The sequence below is a fragment of the Chiloscyllium punctatum genome, chromosome 37 (genome assembly GCF_047496795.1).
Source record: "Chiloscyllium punctatum isolate Juve2018m chromosome 37, sChiPun1.3, whole genome shotgun sequence".
Lineage (NCBI taxonomy): Eukaryota > Metazoa > Chordata > Chondrichthyes > Orectolobiformes > Hemiscylliidae > Chiloscyllium > Chiloscyllium punctatum.
The window spans coordinates 1,986,289-2,008,179 of NC_092775.1; the positions used below are offsets into that span (position 1 = coordinate 1,986,289).

General features: G+C 41.7%; 1 protein-coding gene across 4 annotated transcripts in view; it reads right to left on the minus strand.

Annotated features, from left to right (window-relative positions):
- rbl1 (retinoblastoma-like 1 (p107)) overlaps window positions 1-21,891 on the minus strand; it is an 84,017-nt gene that overhangs the window by 33,125 nt on the left and 29,001 nt on the right. For 3 of the 4 annotated variants that reach the window (XM_072556104.1, XM_072556101.1, XM_072556100.1), the window contains 7 exons: window positions 20,599-20,702; window positions 20,369-20,506; window positions 16,352-16,516; window positions 10,242-10,374; window positions 4,969-5,247; window positions 4,584-4,801; window positions 2,374-2,550 (listed from right to left, as the gene is read on the minus strand). In XM_072556104.1, the coding sequence (XP_072412205.1) occupies window positions 2,374-2,550; window positions 4,584-4,801; window positions 4,969-5,247; window positions 10,242-10,374; window positions 16,352-16,516; window positions 20,369-20,506; window positions 20,599-20,702 (1,214 nt within the window). The remainder of the gene's footprint in view (window positions 1-2,373; window positions 2,551-4,583; window positions 4,802-4,968; window positions 5,248-10,241; window positions 10,375-16,351; window positions 16,517-20,368; window positions 20,507-20,598; window positions 20,703-21,891) is intronic. The other variant, XM_072556103.1, reaches the window with a different exon arrangement.

Sequence of the window (21,891 nt, forward strand, 5' to 3'; positions counted from 1 at the left end):
GCTCCCTCACCACCAGACGCCTGGAGGAAGAATGCCTCATCTTCAACCTCGGAACAACCTGTCCTTGCCGTGATCACACAATCTGGGAAAATTCCTGGATAAACATACTTCATTTCTTCAGTTGCCTGTGTCTTCACTGGCTTTTCAACTAAAGTAGGCAGCATGTCTACCGGTGAATGAGCGATATCACTTGCAAGGATAAACTGCATTCCCAGAGCTGAGAGTTTGTCCAATACTCCTACCACAATTTCTCCACTCTTCTCTGGGCTCTCTAGCCTCACTTTACATAATTGAGTGCTTTTTGTCTCACCATGAATTCCTGTTACCATCACCTTTTCTGGCAACAGTTCCTCAGGAGTACATATCTCCTCATCCTTCAACATGACGGACAGAGGATCCAGTGTCCCTTAATATTGTAACCTCTTTACTTGCTATTCCTGGCCTTTGTGAATAAACTTTACCCTTGCATGTACATTTTTTAAGCAGATCTGGCACTTCTTCCTTAACCAACCTCTAATCATCTTGTACACTCTGAGGCAGTTGTCTAACTTCCCTTGTGCTTCCCGGTACCAGTCCAACAAAACTCCCAGGCTTGTCCGGTTTTCCAACATCTGGCTTTCTCCTAGCCTACGAACACTGATTTTATGTGGCCCACTTTATTACAATGAAAACATTGGAGCTTTTTAACTTTTTTGTCCCCCTCAAGTGTTACTTTTTTTTTACCCTGTAGTAAGTTATGCTTATGATCTTCACTGAGAGCGATCTCTCCCTTTCCACATGAGGATTTCTCTTTGCCCCAATTTCTATCCCTCATGAACTGAAATTGATTTGTGAAGCCAAACCGTGTTTTATGGAGCAGCTCAGAATCATCAGCCATTTCAGCTGCTAACCTTGCCATTTTAACTCTCACTTCTTCAACATGAGTTCACACTACTTCCTCGCTAAGGTTACCTTCCACCTTTATCTCCAGCCTTTTAAGCTGACTTTCCTTTCTAAAGGTCAGTTTTTGAAGTTCAAACGCTCTCTTTTTCTCTGTTCTGCTGCTCTTTTCTTTCTCTTCTTCTACTCTTTCTCCCTCTCTTCTGCTTTTAATCATAACTCAAACGGTTTCATTTTTGCTGCCCTTTCCTTATCTCTCGCCTCTAACTCAAGCTGTTTCATTTGCAATTGAATTCCTGCCATCTCTATAGATTCTGATGGTTTCTCCAGCAAGTTTAAATGCTGAGCTACCGCTGTAATTATCTCTCCTTTCCTCACAGACGCAGGCAGGGCCAATCCCAGCTGGTCTGCTAATTCCTGCAGCTTGGTCTTATTCACGTTTTGCAAAACTTCCAGTCAACTTTTGGTGACCGAAAGAGCCATTACTATCCCAAGCTTCGTCTACCAACCAAACCAACACCCGAAATAAAAGAGACTAGCACCTACCACTTGCTGTTTAAAATCTCACAAACCGCCCTCAATCTGTAATGGACTAGGCCAGACCACTCAAAACCTTCTTAAGCAGGCAGCCCAGACCATAACTTTGCAATTTGATTTGGTAAGTGTACAGTGAAAATTACCCGCAGTAAGTTAGCTAGGTTGACTACCAGGTTTTAAAACAGACAAAAAAATTATTCACAAAATTACACAATGAAACACAGAGAACAGAATAAAGAACCCCTAAAGAACTCAGTCTACTCAAACTAGTCTTAAGTATGCTGTAACTAATAAGCAAACCCCCTTAAAAGACAGCAAAAATGGAACAAATGCTGACAGGTTGAAGTTAGAAGACAGAAGGAGAGAGAGCTTTGCAGCCTGTTCACACAGTCCACTGCTGAACTGCTCAGCTAGAGAGTTGACCACTCCCATTTCATTGTACAGGTCACTTCTAAAACATGACCACTTTGGCCTGAAGGCTTATCTGCTTACACATAAACAAAAAGGCCTCTCAGTACCCTTTTACCTCTGCACCAAACCAGTGTAATTGGAACCATGAGCTGTTTACAACCCCTCTAAGAAAAGCCAAGGACACAGTAACCTTGAGAAAAAGAATAGCTTTTAGAAAAAAGGACCAGCTTTATGACAAACTCCAGCTTGAAACAATGATACAAAATAAAGAAAACACTGTTTTAGTATGTTTCATGATATCTGCCCATTTGTTACAGAGTGAGTTAGATGGAGATGTAATACATTCAGAGACAATCATAGTTGGACAGATGACTGATAAAATGGCCTCTGATGGTTGCGTGGGGCACAGAAGAACTTCGGTGAAATTTTATGGAACACCATAACGTCACAGATTTTCCAAAAGCCCAAGACGTATCTCCAGCAAACCTGGCTCAACAAGCAGCGAGTAGCTCAGCATTTCAGCAAAGTAGTGAGCAAACATCATACCTTCGCCATTATGTAGACAGCACAGAGGAGGAGCTGATCAAGGTGCCGGTCAGTCATCAGATCAGTACAATTCACCAAAGAATACTCAAAGCAAGTCCAAATCTTCCTTCGAAGCTCTGCAGACACATCCAGTTTTAGACACAAGTCACGCAGACGGACACTGGCTAGATGATATACCTGGAACGAAAATATTTTTATATTTCTAGATATTAATGAAGACAGAGAAATAGAAAGTAAACATTTCACTTCTCAAAAAACAATATTGATGTGATAGCTATTTAATGGCTTGCCTAGTAGAACAGAGAGTCAGGTATCAAATGCAATTTAATATGATTAAGACTGAGGCTCAGAGAGAGAAAGAAATGTGAATTGAGGATATAAGTTTGCTTGCTGAGCTGGAAGATTCGTCTTCAGATGTTTCTTCACCATACTAGGTAACATCATCGGTGAGCCTCCGGTGAACAACTGGTGGTATGACCCGCTTTTTATTTACGTGTTTCGGTTTCCTTGGGTTGGTGATGTCATTTCTGTGGTGATCCCCAACATCAAAGTCATCTCAGAAATGACTGCCAGACTACCTAGACCTCTTGGCATCATGGTAGCCCTCGAATTCACCAATACTCTAAACCAGCAGGTAATGAACTTGAAAGACAGGCACCAAGAATTCCTAGAAGCATGACACTCCAACTGGAACTCTATCAATGGGTTAGTAGGAGTATAATGAAGAAACTATATGAGACACTGGTGACGCCACAATTGCAGTAGTGTACAGAGTTCTGGTCATCCCTTGAGAGGAAGGATGTAATTGTTATGGAGAGACTGCAGAGAAGATTTACTACCATATTGCCAGAGCTGGAGAGCTGTAGCTACAATGTTAGGTTGGAGAGGTTGGGTTGCTTTCCTTGGAACAGAGGAGGCTGAGGGGTGACATGGTTGAGGTATACAAAATTGTATGGGGTAGAGATAGAGTAGACAGAAGGAACCGGTGTCCCTTGGCTGAGAATTCAAAAAACAGAGTCATAGGTTCAACCTAAGTGGCAGAAGGATTAGGTGGGACGTGAGGACACCCCAACACTCCCATGGTTTTAAGGCGATAGCAATGGGTGATTATGTCAAACTTAATAGGGCTATTTCCACTGAAGAGAGCAAGGGGGCTTTAACAGGCATTTTTAAGAGGATACAGCAATCCAACAGGAACATTTGAAAAAATAAACTTTGTTTTGGTTGCAAGGTTAATCACAAAAGGTCGTCAATTAAAATTACCAAGAAGATTAAGAGTAATTTCTTCACAGAGCTTTGATGGAGCTTGCCCTGTAGGTAGGGAGTACTAGATCTTTTAAGGGACAAGTTGATAAATATTTGAAGCAGAACAAAGTAAAGGACTATGGGAACAACGCACCTTAGTTTTATATTAGCTTAGCAAAGGAACCATAAGCTGAGGGCCAGTGAGTGAGGAATATCTATGTAGCTATGGAATTGTAGGGCACAGCCTCAATACTAAAATGCCAGAAAAGACTCTAAGCGAATTTCATTAAAATATATCATCATTGCTAGACATATAAATTTATAGGATTTTATATTGGAGCTTTCATTTTTGTTTTACTCTCTATGGCAAAGGGACTGAGGCACCTAGGTTAAAATCACTGCAGCTATAGCAAGATTCCAGTTATTAGTTTTTGCACTAGGTCTCTGCCCAATTAGATATTCTCTTCAACTCTTGGCTGAGTCTTAAGACAAAATTGCAAATTGTTAATTAAGAAATTAGGGTCAAAGCAGGACAAGCTTTTGAGTTGAAACATCAGCCATGATCATACTGAATGGCAGAACAGGGCCAATTAACTTACTCCTGCTCCCACTTTCTACATTTCAACAGAATAAGAATTCAGGGCATTTGTGTGAAAATGATAGTAACTTGTACATTGCAACCTTTCGTTGAGGGTGAAGATTCTACATGCAAAATTCTTCAGTACACACCCAGTCTTTGGCCCTTCTAGTATTCAGCTGATTTTGACTTTCAAAGCACAAGTTTCCCAGGGTGCAGTCTGTGGTGCAGGAGCACCCAGGCACAAGTTGGAACTCAGAACTGGAAATGCAAGTCCACCAAGCTCAGTCTCATGCTCCTATTTCAGTGTGCAGATCTGGAATACCTTTAAGGTAGAATCCCATCTATAACAAAATTGCAGTAAATAGCATTGGATTTGGAAACTCACCTTTCGGAAAAATAATGCCAATGAGCCAGTCTTCTTTGGTTTATTGATTGGTACCTGAGGCTCCCGCGCTGTTCCAATTCCCAACTGTTTGGCTGAAGAATTGATTAAAGTCTGGGCAGAGAGTGGGACTTGTACAGTTTCTTCTGCAACCTGTGATTGCTGGGATACATTCATGTGGACTGGGATGAATGTGATGCCCCCAGTTTCATTTGCAATACCTGAAAAATAAACAGCAAACAAAATTCCACTTCAATAACATAGGTACTGAGATTCTCTTTGGAAAATTTTTACCATCTCAGCATCATTGAAATGTTCTTTCCATTTCCTGTTGGTGTAGTCAAAATTGCAGATCAAGCAGAAATAATGTAGATACACAGAGACTAACCTTGTACAGGTATAGTTAGTGTTTGACCGTTGGTAGCTGTTACAGTAGCTGTTGCCATGGTTACAACAGTTTGCCCAGGAGACAGGGTCATGTTTTCGTTGGTTATACTTTGTGTCTGGATGATCCTTAGTCCAGGCGATTGGCTAACATTATTCTGAGCAATATTGACATGGGCATCCAACGTACTGTCATCACCAAAGAGTCTCCTTTTAGCACTCCCTGCAGAGGGCGAGGTGAATCGATCGTGAACAGATAGAGGTGATGCCGGAGGAGGAATATCTAGAAAGACATGAATTGGTATACAGTAAGCAACAAGAAGCATCAAACCAATTATGTCCTTCTACTTGTGTCATAAGTAAGACATCATTTCCGTGTATAGCTGCTTGTAGTTTGTTATCCACTTTTTTTGAAAGTGTATTAAACTACAGATGTATTCACACAAGGAAGGAGAAAGTGAGGACTGCAAATCAGATTTGACAGAGTGGTGTCCACCATACCTCCTGTAAAAACACCATTCCTTATTCCCAATTCCTTCGCCTCATCTGTTCCCAGGATGACCAATTCCACCTTAGAAAATCCCAGATGGACCAGACTGCAATTCCCCCTGCTCCTCCCACCTGGTTGACAATACCCTCTAGCACATGTGCGCCACTTCCCACACATCTGCTCTTGAACCCCACCCCTTCCAAGGGCAAAACCCCCCTGATACTCACCTTCCACCCCACCAACCTCTGCCACCCTCTACCACCTACAAACGGACCCCACCACCAGAAATATACTTCTGTCCCCATCCCTATCAGCATTCTGGAGAGACCATTCCCTCCGCGACTCCCTCATCAGACCCATGACCCCCATCAGCCCACGCCTTACACCCAGCACCTTCCCCTGCCACCACAGAAAGTGCAAAACCTGCGCCCACACCTCCCCCTTCACGTTCATCCAAAGCCCCAAAGGATCCTTCAACATCCGACAGAAGTTCACCTATACCTCCACCAATGTCATCCACTGTATCCGTTGCACCTGATGTGGTCTCCTCTACATTGGGGAGACAGGACGCTATCTTGCGGATTGTTTCACAGAACATCTCTGGCACACCCACACATACCAACCCCACCTTCCCATGTCTGAACACTTTAACTCCTCTTCCCACTCCGCCAAGGACACGCAGCCCCTGGGCCTCATCCATCACCAAACCCTTGTGACACATGAAGGAAGAAGAACGCCTCATATTCTGCTGTGAGACCCTGCAACCACACGGGATCAATGTGGATTTCATCAGTTTCCTCATTTCCCCCCACCCTCAACATTATCCCAGTCCCAAGGTACTGCCCTCTTGACCTGTCCATCACCTTTCCCATCTATCCGCTCCACCCTCCTATCCAACCTTTCACCTTCTCCACCACTTTCTCTCTATTTCATTCTCAGCTTCCTTTCCCCCAACCCCACCCCCCACCCATTTATCTCTCAGCCCCCCCAGCCCACATTCCTGACGCAGGGCTTATGCCCGAAACATCGATTCTCCTGCTCTTCCGACGCTGCCTGATCTGCTGTGGTTTTCCAGCACCACACTCTCAACTCATACAAGGCTCACAAGGTTAGAATGCAGATATAGCAAACAATTAGGAAGGCAAACGGCATGTTGGCTTTTACTGCAAAAAACAAGAATTAAGCCTTATGACAAGAAAGGCTCTTGGTGAGACCACATCTGGAAAACTGTACATAGTTCTGATCGCCATATTCGAGGAAGGATATACTTGCATAGCAGTCAGTGTATCAAAAGCTCACTGGCTGGCTCTTGGAATGGACGGCTGTCTTACCATGACGGACCATTAAATGGGTTGTATACTGTCTGAGAATGAAAGGTGCTTCCACTGAAACATATAAGCTTCCAAAAAGACTCGACATAGTAGAGACATGGAAGCTGTGTCTGTGGAATGTGAAACATGGGGGATAAGCCTCAAGATAATGAGTTATTCATTTAAGACCTACATAAGGAGAGGGTGCAGAGAAGATTTACCAGGATGTTGCCTGGAATGGAGAGTAGGTCGTACGAGGATAGGTTGAGAGTTCTCGGCCTTTTCTCGTTGGAACGGCGAAGGATGAGGGGTGACTTGATAGAGGTTTATAAGATGATCAGAGGAATAGATAGAGTAGACAGTCAGAAACTTTTCCCCCGGGTACAACAGAGTGTTACAAGGGGACATAAATTTAAGGTGAAGGGTGGAAGGTATAGGGGAGATGTCAGGGGTGGGTTCTTTACCCAGAGAGTGGTGGGGGCATGGAATGCGCTGCCCGAGGGAGTGGTAGAGTCAGATTCATTGGCGACCTTTAAGCGGCATTTGGATAGGTACATGGATGGGTGCTTAATCTAGGATAGAAGTGCGGCACAACATCGTGGGCCGAAGGGCCTGTTCTGTGCTGTATTGTTCTATGTTCTAAGGAGAGTTATGAGTCTTTGGAATTCTTTACCTTAAATATTTTAAAATATTTCATTATTAAATATATTTAAGGCTGAGAAAGCCAGAGGCTTGGTTTCTTGGGAAATGACGGACAGCAGAAGTGGAAAGTGGAGTTGAGACACAGGACCAAACATGATAGCAGTGAAAGGCATGGCAGACTCAAGGGATCACATGGCTTACACTTGCTTCTACTTCTGATGCATCTCTTGGAGCTCTTGCATTTAAAAGCAACAGTGAACTTTGAATTTGCTTTGCACTTGACAATCCAACTCATTTCATGGGTTTTGGGAATGGAGCCAGCATACAGGAGATGTATATGTGAACTAGGTTGCTGTTAGGAGGCAGTCACAGTGATACTCTCTTGAAACGGGTGCTGAAATGTAAAGTTCATAACCTGAACCAAATTAAGGACATGCAGGTAGAAATCCTTTGGTGATTAACTGCCTTAAATTGAAAAGGTTTGGTTAAGTGTTTGTGGTTTGTGTAATTCCTTTTCAGCAGAAGTTACAACTTTCAATTGACAATAGAGACTGCACAATGTTTGCACTTCTAACAAGAATGCTTTTTATTTCTGAAATCTGAAGTTTGATCAGTAATTTAAAAGTAGATGCAAAGCTAAACACTGATGATATCTAATTTTGCTTTAGTGAATTAAATCACAAAATACACTTATTAAGCACACAAACATAGAAGACAAACAAAAGCTTGTGCTTAGACTCCACATTCAAGATATAAAAACACTCCAAGCTATCTCAGAAGTGTAAGGTACTGGGAAGAAAGCAGGGAGTAGAGTATAGAGTTGAATGATTATTCGTGATCATTGTGAATGCCTCAAAGGACCAATTGTTCCTAATTTCTATATAAAATGGGAAAAAGGGGCAGTTGGGCAAAACAAAGTAGCTGGCACGAGCAAAAACTTTATCAGAGAGCTGGATTTCAAGAAATATCTTCAGAGACGAATGAAGTGAAGGGGCAGAGAAGTTTACAGAAGGAATTGGACAGCATGGGGCCATGGTCCCTAATGTTGGGGTAAAGATGGAAGGAATATACAAGCACTGTCAAACTGAAATCTCAAGATTTCTGAAAGCATGGAGACAGAGAATAAGTTGAAGGAGGTGGTGATGACTGACAGGTAGAACAGAATATCATTGGCTTACATGTGGAATCAGACCCTACTTCTAGGAATAATGTCATCAAGGCACAGTGTGCAGCTAAGGAAGAAAGGCAAGTTGAGGACAGATTCTTCAGGTTCTGGAGATGAATATGAGGGTGATGTAGCGAATGTTGTCTATATGGACCTTACTAAAGCATTTGACTAGGTCCTTCATGGTAGGCTGGTCCAGGAGATTAAGTCACATGGGATCAGTGTTGATTAGTAAGGTGGGTACAAAATTAGCTTAGTCATAGAAGGCAGAAGGTAGTTCTGGAGAGGTGCTTTTTCAACTGGTCGTCTGTGGTCAGTAGTGTTTTGCAAGTACCTTTGCTTTTGTAATCTAGATGTACATAAAAAGGACTTTTCAATCTGATTTCTAAGTTTGCGAAAGAATGGAGGAGTTGTGGATAATGAGAAGGGTTGTCAAAGGATACAGCAGAACATAGATCAGTTGGAGACAGAAAGTGCAGATGGAATTTAATTCAGACAAATGTGAGGTGTTATATTTTAAGGGATCAAAGTAAAAGGAAATTATACAGTAAATGACACAACCATTAGGAGCACTGATATTGAGGAGATCTTGTGGTGCAAGTCCACAGTGCCCTGAAAACGGCAACACAAGTGGATAAGGCGGGAAATAAGGTGCATGGTATGTTTGCCTTCACTAGTCAGGGCACTGAATATAGAAGTTAGCAAGTCATGTTGAAACTGAATAAAACTTCAGTCAGGTCACATCTGGAGTATTGTGTGCAGTTCTTGTCACTAAACTATAAAGAGGATGTGGAGGCTTTTGAGAAGATGCAGAAAAGGTTTACCAGAATGTGCCTGGATTGAAGTGTATTAGATATAAGTAGAGATTGGATACATTTGAATTGTTGTCACTAACTTGTCAGAGGCTTAGGGATTGATTTAATAAAAGTGCATAAAATTATTAGACCAATGGATAGGGTGGATAGTTGGAGTCTTTTTCCCAGGGTGGAAATGTCATACACTAGGAGTCATTGATTTAAGGTGAGATGGGGAATGTTTAAAGCAGATATGTGAGGCAAGTTTTTATACATAAGATACTACATGCCTTTAAACTGCTGCTAGGGAAAGTGGTAGAAACAAATACAGTAACAACATTTAAGAGACATTTAGACAGTCACATCAACAGGCAGAGAATAAAAGAATATGGACCATGTGCAGACAGATGGAGTTACTGTAGAATGGCATCATGGTCAGCACAGGCATCACGGTGGTCTGAAGGGACCATTCCTATCCTGTGGTGGTCTATGTTGAGGAACAAAGCCATTAGTAGAATAATTAATGGCCACGATCTAATGGGTTAAAGTGAAGACACTGCTGAACAGAAATAGTCAAACATCTCAAGACAGAGAAGAAAAGGTTTTGCAAATAAAGAGAGAAGTTAGTATGGAAATGGCAAGTGACAAACACGTTTGATCCCTGAAATAAAAACCTAAATCGCTGGTAAAACTCATGAGGTCTGGCAACGTCTTTGGGGAGAAAGCAGAGTTAATATTTCAACCCCAGTGACTCTTCATCAGAACCTGGAATGTTTACTGGTTTGAATGAATAGTTTGAATGTGTCTTCAATCGAGCAAGAGTTAATAATAGCAGCTTTGAAAGGAGAGGAAACAGTGCGTGAGCAGAGAACCTACCTCGTTTGTTAAAGGTCCCAGCAATGTCTGTCCGGACTTCCTTTACTCGAGGGTGTACTATAGGGGACAATGGCATCATTGGCAGGTGGGTGGGACCTCCATTACCAGTTTCAAAATTGGAAGGAAAAGTCACCTGAAAGCACAATTAGTTTTAGTGCTCCTTCTGAAAATAATTAATTTTCATGCTGTTAAAATTCCAACATACATGTACACTTCAAGTATAAATAAGCACTCAATTTAATAGAGTACACAAACAATAGGAAAATACTGACAATCAGGACCTGTGCAATATAATAATTAAAGGTACAACTTGTAGTAACTGAGCTTGGGACGAGCTTCAGGTGACGTTGGACAACTCCGATCAACCTGAGACTAGTAGAGTTGGGAAAAGGGAGTCAAACAGTCAGGGACAAAGCAGAGACCAAGATAGGACTGATAAATTAAACTGCATTTATTTCAATGCAAGAGGCCTAACATGGAAGGCAGGTGAACTCAGGGCATAGTTAGGAACATGGGACTGGGATATCATAGCAATTACAGAGATGTGGCTTAGGGACGGACAAGACAAGCAGTTTAATGTTCCAGGATACAAATGCTATATGAAGGATAGAAAGGGAGTTTGGGGGGAGGGTTAATATTACTGCTGTACTTAGGGAGGATCATATCCAGGGACGTTATTTGGGTGAAACTGAGAAATAAGATGGAGATGATCACCTTATTGGGGTTGTATTACAGACTCCCTAATAGTCAGAGGGAAATTGAAAAACATACTTCAAAGATTTCAGTTATCTGTAAGAAGTATAGGGTGGTTATGGTAGGGGAGTTTAACTTTCCAAACACTATGGCAGTCCCAGTCTATATTAAGGATTTAGATGGAGAGGAATTTGTTAAGTGTGCAGAAAAAACAATTCGGATTCAGTATGTGGATGTACCTACTAGAGGAAGTGTAAAACTTGACCTACTCTTGGGAAATAAGGCAGGGCAGGTGACTGAGGTATCAGTGGGGAAGCACTTTGGGGCCAGCAACCATTATTCTATTTGTTTTAAAATAGTAATGAAAAAGGATAGATTGGATCTAAAAGTTCAAGTTCTAAACTGAGGGAAGGTTAATTTTGACGGTATTAGATAAGAACTTTCAAAAACTGATTGAAGACAGATGTTCACAGGTAAAGGGATGGTTGGCAAATCAGAAGCCTTCAAAAATGACATAACAAGAATCCAGGGACAGTATATTCCAGTCAGGATGAAAGAAAAGGCTGGTAGGTATAAGGAACGCTGGATGACTAGAGAGATTGAGAGTTTGGTTAAGAAAAGGAAGTATAAAGACAGTAGGAGCATCCTTAGGAGGGAAATCCTGAGGGCAAAAAGGGGACATGAGAGTGCTTTGGCAAACAATGTTAAGGAGAATCCAAAGGGATTTTGCAAATACGTTAAGGACAAAAGGGTAACTAGGGAGTGAATAGTGCCCCTCAAAGGTCAGCAAGGTGGCCTTTGTGTGGAGCTGCAGGAGATGGGGGATGATACTAAATGAATATTTTGCATCAGTTTTTACTGTCAAGTACATGGAAGACATAGCATGTGAGAAAATAGATGGCGACATCTTGAAACATATCCAGTTTACAAAGGATGAGGTGCTGGATGTCTTGAAACATGTAAAAGTGGCTAAATCCCCAGGACTTGATCAGGTGTGCCCCAGAACTCTGTAGGAAACTAGGCAAGTGATTCCATTCTCAGGTGACTGTGTGGAGCTGGCACATTTCCTCCAGTTTCCTCCTAGAGTCCAAAGATGTGCAAGTTAGGTGGACTGGCCATGCTAAATTGCTCAGTGTTCAGGGATGTGTAGGTTAGATGCGTTAGCCATGGGAAATGGATGGCACATGGATAGGGTACAGGGATGGATCTGAATGGGTTGCTCTTCAGAGGGTTGGTGTGGACTCATTGGACTAAATGGCCAGTTTCCACACTGTAGAGATTCTATGGAAGAACAGGACAAATTATTGATCAAAAAGGAGTGCCACAGATGAAGAGGGCATGGCTGAACTACTTAACAAATATTTTGAATTATTAAAGAAATATATTTTTCTAACAAGGAAGACAATATGAACCAGACCATGATAACAGAGGAGGAAATTCAGTCATTAGAAGTGTTCAAAATTGTAAAGGTTACTGTATTGGATGAGTATTTATATTTCAAGTTGAAAAGGCACTGGATAGTATCCAAGGACACGGTGGCAAGTGAATGAAAATTGTAGAGGCACTTGCAATGACTTCCTTAAACTCTGGATTAATGCTAGATGGCTGGAGAATTGCAACTATTAGACCCCTTTTCAACAAGGGTTTAAATGATAAGCCAACCAATTCCAGAAGAGGCCTCACCAACATCCTGTATAACCTCAACGTGATGCCCAAACTCCTGTACTCAAAAGGTCTGAGCAATGAAGACAAGTGTGTTAAATACCTTCTCAACCACCCTGGAAAAAGTGAGGACTGCAGATGCTGGAAACTAGAGTTGAAAAGTGTGCTGGAAAAGCGCAGCAAGCCAGGAAGCAACCAAGGAGCAGGAGAATCGACGTTTCGGGCATAAGCCCTTCTTCAGACTTATGCCCGAAACGTCGATTCTCCTGCTCCTCGGATGCTGCCTGGCCTGCTGTGCTTTCTCAACCATCCTATCTACTTGTGATGCAAATTTCAAACAGTTAAGTCTTGCCCTTACTTATTTTACCCAAATGTAATACCTTGCATTTGTCTAAATTAAACTCCATCTTCCACTCCAGAGCCCATTGATCCAATTGGTCAACATCTTTTTGTAATCTTAGATAAACTTCTTTACTGCCCACTCTAATTCTGGTGTCATCTGCAAACTTACTAACCATGCCTCCTATATTCTCATCCAAATTGTTTATATTAGTGACAAACAAAAGTGGACCCTGTGGAATACCATTGGTCACAGGCCGCCAGTCCAAAAAAACCCTCCACCACCACATTGTCTCCTATCGTCAAGTCAATTTTGTATCCAATTGGAAAGCTCACCTTGAATCCCATATGATCTAACTAATCTACCACGTGGAACCTTGTTGAAGGTTTTACTAAAGTCTATGTAAATAATGTCTACTGCTCTGCCCTCAATTATTTTGAATTCTTCCTCAAAAAACTCATCAAGTTTGTGAGACATGGTTTCCCTCGCACAAAGCCATGCTGACTATTCCTAATCAGTCTTTGCCTCGCCAAATGCATGTAAAAGTCCTACCTTTCAGAATTACTTCCAACACTTACTGATCACCGATTTCAGGTTCGCAAAAATATAGTTCCCAGGGTTCTCCTTACAGACTTTCTTAAATAAAGGAATAACATTAGCTACTCTCCCATTTTCCGGCACCTCACCCGTGGTTACAGATGATGCAAATATTTCTGCTAGGGGCCCTGCAAGGAGAGAAACAACCAGTGGTAATGGAGATTGACTCAAGGGTTCACTGGAAAGTGGAATGGATCTATGGAAACAGTTGAGCCTCCACAGTTCTCTGAAGCAGTGTTCCAAAGATTCACCACCCTTGAAGAAATTCCATCTCTCTCAGTATATGGCAATGTAAGACTGAGATATGTGTCTCTGATTCTGGACATGCATATGTGCGTGAGCTGGAGAAGTCACCTTCCTGCAGATAGCCTACCAATCCCTGAAAGTATTCAATATTTTTGAATGAGGTCATCTCTCATTCTTCTAAACTTCAGACAATAAAGGTTCAGTCTACTTAACCTTTCCTTATAGGACAAACTCTCCATCCCACAAATTAGTTTTGATTTGGAGGTACTGGTGTTGGATTGTGGTGTACAAAGTTAAAAATCACACAACACCAGGTTATAGTCTAACAGTTATTTGGAAGCACTAGCATTTAGAATGCTGCTCCTTCATAAGGTGGTTGTGGAGTATAAGATTGTAAGACTTATTTATAACAAAATTTATAGCAAAAGTTTACAGTGTGATGCAACAGAAATTAAATGTTGAAAAAGACCTGGACTGTTTGTTAAGGTCTCTCATCTTTTAGAATGACCATGTTGGTTTCAGTTCTTTCATATGTAAATCCCAGAACTTTTTTTAAAGTTACATTCTTAAGTGAACTTTAAGAACAGGTGCCATGTCAGCTCAGATAATGCATTGAAGGTGTGGGGCTATCTGTGCCCCAATGTTCAGGCTGATTCTATTTCTAAACAAGGGATTTATAGAATCTTACATGGATTCATGCAGTTTTTGAGCAAAACAAATTAGTTTGTGGAACATATGTTGCAATCCCTCCATACTATTCTTCAGTAATGATACCAAAACTGTACGCAGTATGCCAAGTGCGTCTCAGCAAGGCTCTATATATCTGCAGTGTGACATTTTTACTCATATAGTCAAATCCTCTTGTAATAAAAGTCAAGACACCATCTGCCTTCTTTAATTACTTGCTTGCTCGTGAAAATGTATGTCCATGCCCCCTTGAAATTTAATACTTCTAGCCTTATGATATTTCTTCCTACCAAAGTAGATAACCTCATGTATATCCAAATTCCTTCCCATCTACGAAGTTGCTGTCCTCTGTCCATAAGACATAGGAGTGGAAGTAAGGCCATTCGGCCCATCGAGTCCACTCCGCCATTCAATCATGGCTGCTGGGCACTTCAACTCCACTTACCCGCATTCTCCCCGTAGCCCTTAATTCCCCGAGACAACAAGAATCTATCAATCTCTGCCTTGAAGACATTTCGCGTCCCGGCCTCCACTGCACTCTGCGGCAATGAATTCCACAGGTCCACCACACTCTGGCTGAAGAAATGTCTCCACATTTCTGTTCTGAATTTACCCCCTCTAATTCTAAGGCTGTGTCCACAGGTCCTAGTCTCCTCACCTAACAGAAACAATTTCCTAGCATCCACCCTTTCCAAGCCATGTATTATCTTGTACGTCTCTATTAAGTCTCCCCTTAATCTTCTAAACTCCAATGAATACAATCCCAGGATCCTCAGCCGTTCCTCATATGTTAGACCTACCATTCCAGGGATTATCCGTGTGAATCTCCGCTGGACACGCTCCAGTGCCATTATGTCCTTCCTGAGGTGTGGGGACCAAAACTGGACACAGTACTCCAAATGGGGCCTAACCAGAGCTTTATAAAGTCTCAGTAGCGCAATGGTGTTTTTATATTCCAACCCTCTTGAGATAAGTGACAACATTGCATTCGCTTTCTTAATCACAGACTCAATCTGCATGTTGACCTTTAGAGAATCCTCAACTAGCACTCCCAGATCCCTTTGTACTTTGGCTTTACGAATTTTCTCACCGTTTAGAAAGTAGTCTGTGCTTTTATTCTTTTTGCCAAAGTGCAAGACCTCGCATTTGTTCACATTGAATTCCACTCATTTATCCTCTGCTAATTCCCACGAAGCATCTTTGCAATCTCCTCACAACTTCCACTTAATTTTGCGACATCTGCACACTTGGGAATATTAATCTCTACACTTGAATCATTGATATAAATGTGAATGGTTGGAGCCCAAGCACTGATCTTGGCGGTATCTCACCAGTCACCACCTGCCATTCTGAAAACGACATTTATTTGTGCTCTCCATTTCAAGTCAGCTAACCAGTTCTCAATTCATGCCTATATATTCTGCCATCCCGGTTTACCAATTATATGAATACCTTATTGAAAGCTTTTAAAAAAATTAAATATACCATATCCACCGGTCTCCTCTTATCTGCTAGTTACATCCTCAAAAAAAGCTGCAAAAGGTTTCTTTTGAACCTCTTCCATATTTTCATGGTGACTGAAGTAACATGTGTCTCAGGTCCTGTTGCCTCTGAATCAACTAAAAGATGATGAAAAATGATCAACCTTTATCAGACCAGTAAGAAGCCTTTTCTAAGTTTTAACTCTTACTGAAGTGGAAACATTTTTGGAGTATAATGGCCAAATTAATAAGCCATACAGATATGCAAATCAGCTGATCACCTGCCCCAACACACCCCATTCAGCTCCAGAAAGTTAACATCAAACTTTGGTCTCACGTCTCAAGAAGAAAATAACTTAAGAAATAAATAAAGTGAAATGAATGTATAGAATACCTGCACCCACCTCTTCACATGTTGGAACCTTACTGTCTGTTCCAAACAAAGCTTTCCAAAGAGCTGAGTCATGGCTCCAAGCTCGACTCTCTAAAATTTGCTCTTCAATATTGTTGAGATGCTTCACCATGTCACGAGAAAGACCGTCCTCTGCCCGAATCAGCACTTCTATCACCTGAAAGAATGTTGTTCCATAATGGGTGTCACTGACCTTAGCTCTTTTCTGATTAACTATTCATTCTGGGTATCACTTTTCATTATGCTGCACCATCAAGATATAATGGATAGAACATTCTATCAGACTTAATGAACTGTTTCATCTTATATCGCTGATTTGACTTTGAATTTAATGAATACCTCCACATATGTTACTGCTTGTATTGCAATTCGGATTGCTTTTAACATAAGAAATAAAAGCAGGCTCTGCAGGACCTCAAGCCTTCACTGCCATTTAATATCATGGATCAACATCTACCTTGATTCCAATTTACCCCACACCGTTCCATTAATGCTATTGTTCAAAAACCTATAGATTTCAATCTTGAACATTATGAATAACTAAACATCCTCTTCTCTGGGACTGTTGCTGGCAAACGTACATCTCTGAAAAAGGATATAAATGCCACAAATCAAATCGGTTGTGGATGGGGTTATTTCTATGAGTATACGTTTGTTGACGGCTGAAGAAATTAATATGTGAGCGACAGACTCTGCAAAAAGTACCACATATAATGTGGTTAACCAAATGTCATTGTAGTTTGCTGATTTTGGTGCTGGCACTTGTTTACCAAGCCGTTGTAATCAATGGTTGTCAGTGTGGTACATTCCAGCCCACAAGATGTTGTTGTCTTTTTCTTCTGTTGTTAGCCAGCGCTACCTAGGTGTGAGAGCCAATGTTTCAGGCCTGATGGCAAAGGACCCTTGAATCAGGGCTTCAGATGCCCGATTAATCTTCTGGCTCCACCTCCCTCATTACATGTGGCTTAAGAGGGGACCATTGCATTCATGATTTTGTCTTTTGGATGCCCACAATGCATTGCAAACAGAAAAGACGAAGAATGTAAAGCTTCCTTTCTTAATAGCTGTAAATTGTCAATGTTTAACAGCTACATGATGAGGTGCCAAAGATAAAGGCTCAAATTAGCAATTTTGTCCCAAAAGTCAGCTTAATGTTATTTCGAGCACATTTTGTGAGTCAAAGGTGCAGCTGTGTTCTCCCAGTGTATGCATCAAAATCTCTATCAAAGGACTAGTATGTCACTGTGAATCCAAGTTGGAGAATTTGTTAACTACTTCCAGCGAAGTATTATTTTAGATCAAGGGTGGAGAAGCAAAGCCCTACCCTTAATTATAGATTTCTTGGTGCTTACCATAAGGGAGACACAAATCTGAGTGTGTATAGTGGAGTTTCATTTCCAGTTTAGAAGATTTCTCTGATCAGTATGCTGTATTTTTATCTTTGCTTTCAGTCTTCATAAATTGTACACTTGTAGGAAAACTACCTTCCCTGAAGATAATGGAAGGAGCTTGAAGAGGAATATACCAAAATGCAAGCTCAGACATAACACTCTTTCACTCAATTCCTCTCTTGGAAGAAGTTGCAAACAAGTTTACTTTCATGAATGGTGCAGACAGAGCAGCTTTGATGGCAGTCATTTTTTCAATACATTGTATCGTTTTGCCTTGCTGACAATGGCAAATGCTTTGGTGAGATCTGCAAAAGTGAAGATGTATATCTTGTACCCGGTAAATGGAAAAGATCAAGTCCACTGCTGACTTGTCAGCACAAGAAACTGCATTATGCCAATGCATATACTTGATCTGCAAGTAGTTGAAGTCTTAGCAAGTGAAGTCTCAGTCGAGTGAATGCCTAGTGTTGCTAAGGAACATGATATACAGGGAGCAGCATATTTTCTAGAGTACAATATTTATATCTGAGATAACTAAAGGCTTCCAATCAAGATTGCACAGTATTCCCTGATACAAAGCATGGAACAGAATACAGAACCAAATTTAACTCCAGGTGCACCAGGTGATTAGGTAGTCTGGCCCCTGCTCCATAACAGAGAAGGTGCAGTTGATTGTTCTCTGAAACAGGATGGGTTGCAGGATATTAGAGGAGCTTCCCAATTTCGCTCAAGCTAAAATTAGCTTTGGGTTGTGATAATGTAATTAGAAAGCGACATCTTTATATAAAGAGGAACCTCTTTAGCTTTGACAGAGTTTTCTTGCCTGAACAGATTAAAGATTGCTTTTTGCAGCAGAGAGCGGCGGCAGCTGGGGGGGAAGTGAAGTCGGAGCGCAAAGCCGGCGGGAAGGTAAGTGATTGTTATTTGAGTGGGTGGGTGTGTTCTAGACCCCAAGCCCTACAAAGTAGGGCATCCCTCCCACCCTCCTCCTCTAACTTAAATTAAAGGTCAACAGACTTGCCCCACAAAGAGAGTCCAAGGAAGCTCCTGTGGATTGAAGAGTGAGGCTTTAGCTCAGGGGTCTTTGACAAGGAGGTTGAGTGAAGTGAATGCACCATAGTTGAAGAGGGTGAAGACATGACTGCCAAGCTGGTTCAGTGTGCTACGTGTTTGATGTGGGAGGTCAACGACTCTGGTGTGTGTGGCTTGTGGAAAGTGTGTGCACGTTCAGCTACTAACAGAGCATATTGCAGCACTGATGAAAGAACTCGAGGACCTTGGGCTCATCCGAGAGAACGAGATCTTTCTGGAAAAGACCTTCAGCGAGGTTATTACACCATACCAGAGAACAGCAGAAGAGAGCAGACGATGAGGAAGGCAGAGAGGAGACAGGTGCAAGAGGCCCCGGGGGAAGTACCTGTCAGGAACAAGTTGAATCTTTTGGAAACAGTAGAGATAGATGACACTGCCAGTCTGTGAGGCAGCCAGGTCTGTCAATCAAAAGTTGGCGTGGAGGCAGAGCGGAAGAGTCGGACATCGCACAGAGCCGTGGTAATAGGGGACTCCATAGTGAGAGGAACTGACCGGGGTTTTTGTGGCAGCAGGTGGGACTTAAGGATGGTGTGTTGCCTTCCTTGTGCCAGGGTTAAAGACATCACAGAAAAAGTGCAGGAAATCCTCAAGGACGAAGGCGAAGAGCCAGAGGTGATGGTACATGTCGGCACAAATGATGTCAGGAAGAAGAGGAGGAACATACTAGAGTAGGACTTCGGAGAACTAGGAAGAAGGCTGAAAAGCAGGATGTCCAGGGTGGTTATCTCCGTTTGCTTCCAGTTCCTCGGGGTGGTGAGACCAGAAACAGGGAGATAATGGACTTGAACGTGTGGCTGGGGAACTGGTGCAGGAAGCAAGGATTTAAATTCTTGGATCACTGGGGTATGTTTTGTGGTAAGCATAAATTATACAAGAGAGACGGTTTGCACCTTAATAGATTAGGGACCAGCATTCTGGCAGGCAGGTTTGCTACTGCAACACAGCTATGTTTAAACTAAGTAGTTGGGGGGGGGGGGGACGGGACAAATTGGATATTTAAGAAGGAAACTGAAGGGAAAGTTAGAACAAGGGAAGTCAAGAAAGACAACTGTATCATTGAGGCAGAAAACTCAAAAAGGAATCATGCTGTAACGTTGAGTGAAATAGGAGTTGATGGGAAGGGTGAGGGCAGTAACAAATTAAAAATACTATACATGAATGCATGAAGCATTAGAAATAAGATGGATGAGCTTGAGGCTCTTTTGGAAATTGGCAGATATGAGGATAACTGAGACGTGGCTTCAAGTGGACAGGGCCTGGGAAATAAATATTCAAGGCTACACGTGCTATCGTAAGGACAGACTGATGGACAGAGGGGATGGGGTGGCCATGTTGGGATAGTGACCCTCTTGGGAGTTATCTACAGGCCCCCAAACAGTAGTCTGGATGTCGGATGTAAGTTGAATATCAAAAAACTCTTCACACAAATTCTTATCTACATGTAAAATAGATGCTGGTAAAGTAAAACTTGCCTAAATGAGCATTCATATTAATATTTATCTTGGGATCTTACATTCCTCACTTACCTTGTAGAAGTAAAAAGGACTAAGATTCAGGATGGTGATAATCCATGGGAATATACGCTGGGAACTATAAGAGGAGAGAACTATCTCCAGGCAGCAAGCCATCAGAGACCGATGGAAAATATCTTGCTCCAGTAAAACCTAGAGAATTAAAATTCAATTAAATACATCAGCCAATGAACTGTGTTGCAGAATAGTGATATCTCTCTCTCCAAGCTGCAACAGCTACTCACAGTCATGTCTTTCCCAGGGTTTCGGCGATTTTCCTGCAGCATCACTGTCTCCAGGATTTTCCAATACAAGATTTCAGCAAGTCTCAGCCGCCGGATAGCAAAATCTATTTCAAAACGATTCAATTACAAAGTGAGATCATAACATCATTCAGTTTTTGTAGGCACATACTGTCACAATGCTTTTGCTGTGGGCTGTCAATATGAAATAAAGGGAACATTTATTAAAACATGAGCTGAGCAATAATGACTAAAAGCCTGACATGCAAACACATGGCTATATTGACAACAATTAGAGGAAATTAGTTTGGATTGTATGGAATGTCTCATTTTCAAACATCTCAGAGCATTTCAAGGAAATAGAATGTTGCTTTCTCATGCACTGTATACCTTTTAGAGCAGGGATTCCCAAAATTGGGGCTGGCACCCCAAATGACATCTCAAACTAAAATTCTTGGTGGGTGCCATGGAGTTCTGACCAAATTACAATTGTCCCTGCTCCAACAGACCCTCGCTCTCAAAGTTCTTACCGAGGGGTTGTAACAATTTTCCAAGCCTTGAAATGGGTCAAAGTGGAAACAAGTTTGGGAAGCACAGCTTTAAAGAGGTTGGGATTGTTTTCTGGCTGGTGTAGCTCCTAGTGGCAAGGAGCATTAAAAATTTACAGATTTTATTCATATCATTCTTGCATTTTAAATCTGGTTTTTCATAGGAGATTATTTGACACCAAGGAACATGATGCATAAGGCATCACGGATTTGATGGCAGACGGTGGGATTTGAATTCAACACAAGTGTGGCCTAACAGTACTGGTGACTGTCGTAAAAACCCATCTGTTTCATTAATGTCCTTCAGGGAAGGAAATCGGCAGCCATCTACTCGTCTGATCTATGTGACTCCAGCCCTACAGCATTGTGGTTGACTCTTAGCTGCCTACGGGAAATAAATGCTGGCCTAGCCAGTGATGCCTACAGCCTACGAATGAATAAAACAAAAAAAATGTGTTGGGCCAATCTGTCAAAGTGTGCTAAAATTATGTTTGAAATGGACAACTGAATTCTTTTGCAGATTTGATGTAATTTGCTTTTGTATTCATTAAATAAAGACTTATTGTACTTCAGGCACCCAGTATCCCTATTAAACATTAGATCTGAACAGGAACAACTCAATACTGAAGCTGCAGGAAAAGTTACATGTTTGCAGTGTTATGCCTTCAGTATAAGCCTGCGGAATGCTGCAAAATTTCAAAGATTTCTTCATAAAGTCAATTTTTAAAAAATGGATCTGAATCCATTT